General features: G+C 34.8%; 1 protein-coding gene across 1 annotated transcript; it reads left to right on the forward strand.

Annotated features, from left to right (window-relative positions):
- The first annotated feature begins 1,378 nt into the window (after positions 1 to 1,378).
- LOC106710242 lies at positions 1,379 to 2,541 on the forward strand. The gene has a single exon (XM_014502246.2). The coding sequence runs from the start codon at positions 1,571 to 1,573 to the stop codon at positions 2,135 to 2,137; it is 567 nt and encodes a 188-aa protein (XP_014357732.2). The 5' UTR covers positions 1,379 to 1,570; the 3' UTR covers positions 2,138 to 2,541.
- Positions 2,542 to 7,478: the final 4,937 nt, after the last annotated feature.

Below are 7,478 nucleotides of genomic sequence, written 5' to 3' on the forward strand. Positions count from 1 at the left end.
GCGATGACCCTAATGGCAAACGCTTGTCCGAAGTTACAACCACAATTAAGACCTAAATTTGATTAACTCATTTATTCCATTGTCTTGAAGTTCAAAAGCATAGTAGAGATATTAATATGCTAGCATATATCATACATATATCTAGCAATGTTAAGGCTTTCTGATTGTAAGACGCAAACGTGTCTCTGATTGATGTACGACATAGAACAATTATCTCAGGATTCGCTTTTGATCTGTATACTAACGGCTTTATCGAATAATAACAACATATAATAAAATGTACTTAATTCCTTTGAGTTAAGGTTTAATTTTCTAGGACAGCTATGTGTATACGCGTTGAACATATAACGCTATGTTTGTAGGAGGCAACTCCTTTGTAACGAATTTGCTGCATCTCGAATGCATAGACGTAAGCGTATTGACCATTAGAATATGTCTTAGAAATATGTAAGGTGAAACTTATAATCATATTGTTGTCTTTTTCATTCTCGCTGTAAAAAATGAAATAACAGTATAGTATTGCACAGATGCCATAACAGTAGAAACTTACTGTAAGTTTGTTCTTGGGATAATGTTAGTGTAATCATAAAAAATAATAACTGATAATGAAAAAATAAGAGACAATTAATTCTAAATGTTGACTAAAACGAGATGGAATCTCAAAATGCAAACAAAGAAAAGAAGGTTCCCTTGTAGTTTGTTCCCAATTTCGATTTGACAAGATGCATTTGTTATTAAATTGCGCGATATAAGTATTAATGTGTGTTGATAACTTTTATCATTTTGTTAATGTGATGTACTATTTTAACAAAAAAGACTAACTTTATTCAAGTGGAATGTTGTTCCGTCAATCACTGTCATTTTTAGAATGCGATTGTTAGTGCTAAGGTGCTAATAGGTATTGAACTAATTACATTTCATACAATAGTTTGCATTATTTTAACAAAAAACTTCAGAAGTTTACGAACATTTCAATGAAATTAATTGAAGTCGAAAAAACCTTGAAACTAAAAACTAAGTAAGAGATAAGTGAAAAGCTTGTAACTTGGGCGCGGATTATTAAGACATAGACGTAAGTCGATAGCAGCGGACTGGTTATACAGATATAGGCAACTCTAGAGCTCGACAGCTCGTTTCCCGGTACTACATAAACCGAGTATTGATTTTTACAATTTACGCAGATAGCTATTAGTTTACATACGAGCACGTCCCAAATACAATGACTCCGTCCTTTTTGTGCGCCAATGAAATTTTAATTAGGCCGCGGCGATGTCCTCGCCGGGCAGTCCACGGGACGGGGGCGGGGGGTGTTTGTTTGTGTTTCCTCATAGAGAACAAATTGACAGGCTCGTATCGGCATCTTAAGGTCGAAGTGGGATTCACCTGAGCCCGGCAGATGCGGCGCAGCTGTCGGCCGGGCCGCTCGCCCCGCGCGTCTCGCCCCGCCCCGCCCCGTTACCCGCGCAATCGCGACTAACAGTTTTATTTTCCCGAATAAACTTCATCAAACAAAGCGTGCGTGCCCCGCGCCCTGCATCTGCTCGCCCAGCTGTTCCTACTGCAGCTGACCATGCCGTCCTGCTCTCGCGCTCCGGCCGACGCTACGATCGAGCGAGACGGCGTGCTCTCGGTGCGATCGCATCGCGGCCCTTCAATTCCCTGTGCACGGCCCATTCGCAGTCCGTATCCCGACGCCGGCGGGCTAACTACAACGATGACTAGTAACCGCAGACGAGAACGGGAGACTGAAACTGACCGCAAGGTGAAGCGACAGCGACGCCGCAAGCGATCTCGCAGCGAGCCGCTCATGAACGACGCAGTGAGCGCCGAGAAGCGGCAGGCCCTGATGCGACTGTTCGGCCGCTTCTGCTCCGTCGAGATGGACTCCAACGCCGATAACCAAGAGTTCTCGCCGGACAACCGCGACTCCGATAACAACAGTTTCGGAGACGAGAACGAGGACCCGCTGCTGGACTCGGTGCCGGTGGACATGGACCCCGAGCAGCTCGGCTTCCTGGTGTGCGCACAAGAGACGTTGCGCTTCCTGCACGGCCGCGGCGTACCCATCGAGCACCCGGTGTTTGCCCGCCTGCGCTCGCGCCTGCTGCGCGGCATCGACGAGATGGCGGTGGCCTGAGCATTGCTCGGCCCAGAGCCTCCCAGACCCTAAGCCATTCCCCCTGCCCCTTCCCTGAACGTTTCCACTTTCAGTGTTGCCAAGTGTCGTTCAGTGTCTCCTAACTATGAACTCTTCTTATTCCCACAACCGAGGCTCTGGTGGTTTATGATACGCTAGTGTAAGGTACCGTTGCTAATCAAGCAACAAGTGGCCTGTTTGGCCGTTCTAGTCGACTCTAGTCAAAGTTTACGTACGAATTATATGTAACTATTGGTTAAGCAAATCTTCTATTGTTATAATAACTACTACGAAATAAAGTCGTCCGGTAGAAAAGTGTGTTTGATTTGTGTCCTGGAAAATTGATTTAAAATATTGCTGTGCTGAAAACTTTTTGTATGTCTTCATTAATGTAACAATTTTAATTCAATTATTTCATTATATTTTCTATGTCTTTTATAATTCTGCTGCGAGAATTAGTAAAATAATTTTGATTGCCTTTAGTGAAATTTTTATTTTTTGCTGACAAAACACTGGTTTAAATTTAAAAATAAAAGAAAATACTGTAATCTAATAACTTTATTTATAACTTTACAAAAATGCTTGTATATTGTTTGTATTTCTAAAACATGATTTCATCAATAATAAAAATTATTCCTACTTATAAATATATAATTATGCTATTTAACCTAGACTAGAAAAAACTTTGGTAAATGTCTTTATAGAAATTAAAATATGTATCGTAATTCTTATAAATGTTATTCTGAATGTTTCTATGTGTATATATAAACAATAAAAATTACATATTTGATTCGTTGTTTAATTTTTCACGCCTTTTATTAATTTCGTTGTCAAATGTTTGTTTCATTTTCTAATTGAATTTATTGACAATATAAATTAGAAAGTATTTATGATAAAAATACAGATATCTATATGAATATTAATCAAAACTTAAAAAATATTTTTAAATACCATGCCTTATAGTAAACAATAGAAGGTTTCATATTTAATTATTTTTGGAAAACAAAAGCAATATATTTCTTTGCAGAATTAATTTGATAATTTGGTTCACAAGCCACCTAATTCTTAATTTAAGAAGTTGTTATTATAATACGAGTACATTTCATTTATCCTTTATTTATTGCTACGTTTGTTAAATATTATTGTTAATAACTAAAATATCTTTGGTATATATCCTTGTTAACTACAGTAAGTAATTCAATTTAACTAATTTAAACATAAGTAAACAATTATCTATATTGCTTTCTATTCTTATGAATATTAATTCCATTTAATACTTTACATTTGCTTTATATACTTGAGTATTCGTTTGTTTTCATTACAAATAACTATGTTTAAAAAAACAAATTACACTATCATTTTAAAAACATAGTAGTGCAACTGACAGATTACATATTAGTTCATTCGTCTATATTTTTACTACATATATTATTGTGAGGTATGTATGTTATATGTTATATTACTACCTCTGTAAGCGTATTCCAGTAATATTTTTCTGATTTCTTCGTTCGTCCATTTCTCGCTTAGACTGCAATCTTTTAGAAATGAATTTAGCAGCATTTTGTGGAATTCATCGGCCGTCAATTTGATCGGCCTCGGAAATTCATCCTCGTTACTCAATGATAGTTCAGGGATCATTCTGAAATGAATGTTTTAATTAAGTTTTATTACGGCCATAGACAAATCCTATTACGTTCTAGAATATTTATTAGGATTTATTTCTGTTTCAAGAAGTTTTATTATCAATAATCGACTATTGTATTAAGAGTTAGGTCACGAAAAGATTTCGTAAAGATTGTGGAAAAGATTTACAGATAAAGAAAGAGACTAAAAGATTGCAAAACAGTTGTTTATGTTGACATTGATATGATTTATGTTTTCATAGCTTTCCTTTGATAAAGCCTTCAAACATTTACTTTTCAGACTAAGAGGTTTTCCTAAGAAATTATATGTTTGAATTTTATAAAAAAGCTTATATAGGCTGTTGTTAGAATTAATTAACTACAAAATTGTCCTTCTTGCTAATAAAACTGCAAAGTCTTTATATCTTAATAAAGGGAATGGACTATACTGATAGTACCCTACGAAATTACAAGAAATACAATTTGCACTTTATTTGTAGTGTCACTGACATAATTCTTTTACACAAATGTGCAACATCAAAAAGGTTAATACACAATTTTAAATATAGAATGTTCCAAAATCCATAATAGAATGATATAAGAAATATGTACTCATATTTACAACTTAAATATGACAAAAAAGATTATTTTTTTAGACAAAAAAATAGTAAATAAAAGGCAATGGTAGGGAATGAGTCTACAATTGAAAGCGCATGAGTCAATAGAAATTCCAGAGCACATGTCGTACAAAGAAACCTGTAAGGAACATCCTGTTTATTGAACGAATCGAATCAAAAGAAAAAACGAATACCCACCTTGCACTTGGCGCCCCTGCGTCGGACAATCTTGCGCAAACGTCGTATTTACACCTTTATTCCTTACAAAAAAATTCTTTACCGAACCACTGAGCTATTAATCGCACAGGAACTGTCGACAAAATGCCCGACCGAGACCGCCTGGTCGCTATCGATGGTTCCTTTTTTGAGAATCGTTTCCGAACCCAACTCCAATGCAAAAGCATCCTTATACCATTGCATTTAAATCCAGTTTTGAATGTTATTTATAATGAAGGGGTGCATCTGGAAGCCGGCTGGGGTCTATTTGTGTGATTTACCCCAACATATGGTTTAGTGAGGGCTGAATAAGCATCGATTTTGAACAGCATTGTAAACGAGTATGACATTGCCGTAGATTTTACAATGTTATTTGAAAATTTATTAGTAAGTATATGAATTTAAAATTGTTTTACATTGTTACATGTCAACGAAATGTTTTTTATTTAACGTCGTACTTATCAATAACCTAAATGCAATACATAAATCAGATTTATTAATGCAAATAAAAATACAAATTGTAAATTTAATGCAAAACGTAAAATTATTATCGTGTTTATAACAGCTGACAGTTAGCCTGAATAGGCATTGGCTTTAATTTAGTGGAACATGGCCTTATATTTTAAAAAACAAAATTAGGGCTACACGGATAACTTTATGCAGTCGACAGCGGCACCTTCAAGTTGTCCGATTTTGGCGGCCCTTATGTAGCCAACGTAATACTATCAAGAATTAGTTCATTAATCCTTCCAAACGTAGTCCAGTAGTGGACTTACTGGAGTTATCCTGTTTGCCGACTACTTTCAGCATAGCGAGTCAACTCAAACATTAACATCGGATCCACGAACTCAAACACAATCAATGGCTTAGTCGGTTTGACTTTTGAATTCAGTGGACATTTCTCTTGTCTCGATTTCATTAGGAAATATTTTTTAATTAGATATTTTCTATCTTTGGTATTTAAATCAGAATATATACCATCATTTTCCTTCCGGCACAGTATAGTATCTACTACTCTTGCATTATCTCTATCAGAACTCATATCTAAATTCACTCTATTCTTCGGCATATCCTTCTTTACTCATGTCATCCACTTTCTTCTAATTTCTTTCTTCTAATTACTTTCTTCTAATTTCTGCCTTTGTAACCATTTACATTAATTCTCATTACTTTCTTATTTATATGTACATTGCCTCTTTCCACAACAATGACAAAATGTTTGGACTTCGAGAAGCACACACATCAAAAGAAACGCGTAATAGATTTCACTTTATAAATAAATGTCTTCTGTGTGGTCGTGGTTTTTCAACGGTCCATTCGTGCAACAGATTTTGTTATTGCTGGCGTCTACCACTGTTAAAAGTGGTAAATGTCAAACATGTAAAAAAAAATCCAACAATATTATATTCCATTTCTTACCTCCTACCCTTATTTTTTCTTTTTGCTATTGCGTGTTGCATTTTGATAGCATAATTGTGAAGATTTAATTTTGAAATATGTATTTCCAACGCTGCGTGGACCATTGAAAAAACTACTCTCGGAATATCAGGCGAGCCGTGGGACGTACCGGGAAATAATCGGCTTACAACAGCTTTTCACGTTCTATATTTAGTACAAAAGCGAGTAATTTCAACAGTAAATTTCCATTTATTTACAATCCATTATTCTTTTACTAAATTTACACAATTATATTTATTTATTTATAAGGTAATTTTAAAACAAGCTAGAATCTAGCCTTTGCATGAAAATTAACATTTCAAAATTACATTAGTTATGCCAAAAAATGCACATGAAAACTAGTCGTGATGTCAGATTTTTTTTGTGAAAATCGTCAATAAGTGAACATTGAATGAAACAAAATGTACATAATTGACGATACTTCCTGGAAAATTGAGATCCTAAAGTATTTTACTTGAAAATTTCAATGTTGCAAACTTACGAAATAATAAGTACATCGGTAAATCCGACTCGACTGTATTTAAAAAACATCATAAAAGATTACTTAATACATTTTAAGTGAGATACCATACCAACGTAAGTTCTAATTGGGTTTATATATAAACTTCGCAGGAATAATTGGTTTAGTTGCCCAACTTAGTAAGTTGTTTGGCGACTGTGGAGTTTTTACTCGAGAATATCGTAAGCCATTCCTAACTTTTCATTTCCACATTTGCTTGTTACGTAACTCGTATTAAATGGATAGATTATGTTCGAATGTAAATGTATTATATAAAGTAAATAGTTTTAACATTTTTATAAACGAAAAAACTATAATTCTCGTAGTCCTTAGTGTACTGAGTTTTGTGTGCGATTTCAAAAATCGATAGTAATTTAAAATCGAATACAGGTAGTTTTTAATTTTATTAGTGGTAACCTAACCTTTATCTTATTTTGTAGCAAATTTATCATTGTATTATTTGGCTATTATATATGAGATGTATATAATATTGACTATTTCATAATGAAATATTTTCCAGCCACATTAATAGCATTTTTTCTTATCTTACAAATTGGTACGACAATTGAACAAGCGATCACCTGAATTCGCCGAAATAGCGAAGTGATCGCTGCCCATAGACATCCGCAATTTCAGGAGTGTTGCCTACCTTTATAAAAACGACGGAGGAGAGGACGCATAAGAAGGGTAAATATTCTCTTTCTGTGCGTCAGAAACTTCACTGTAGTTACTTTCTTAGATGCCGATTAATTTATATTTAAACCCTTTGCAGACAGTCTGAAACCTAAAATACTTGGTGCGCTCCAAACAGAATGTGAAACTTTAGAGAACTTCTTCCTTTCATTAAGTAATGTTACTGAAAGAAACTCGAAACGAACTTGTACATTTCGATTTATTGTTGTAGTTTTCAATTCGCGGCAACTTCACTT

This window comes from Papilio machaon, chromosome 15 (assembly GCF_912999745.1).
Source record: "Papilio machaon chromosome 15, ilPapMach1.1, whole genome shotgun sequence".
Taxonomy (NCBI): Eukaryota; Metazoa; Arthropoda; class Insecta; order Lepidoptera; family Papilionidae; genus Papilio; species Papilio machaon.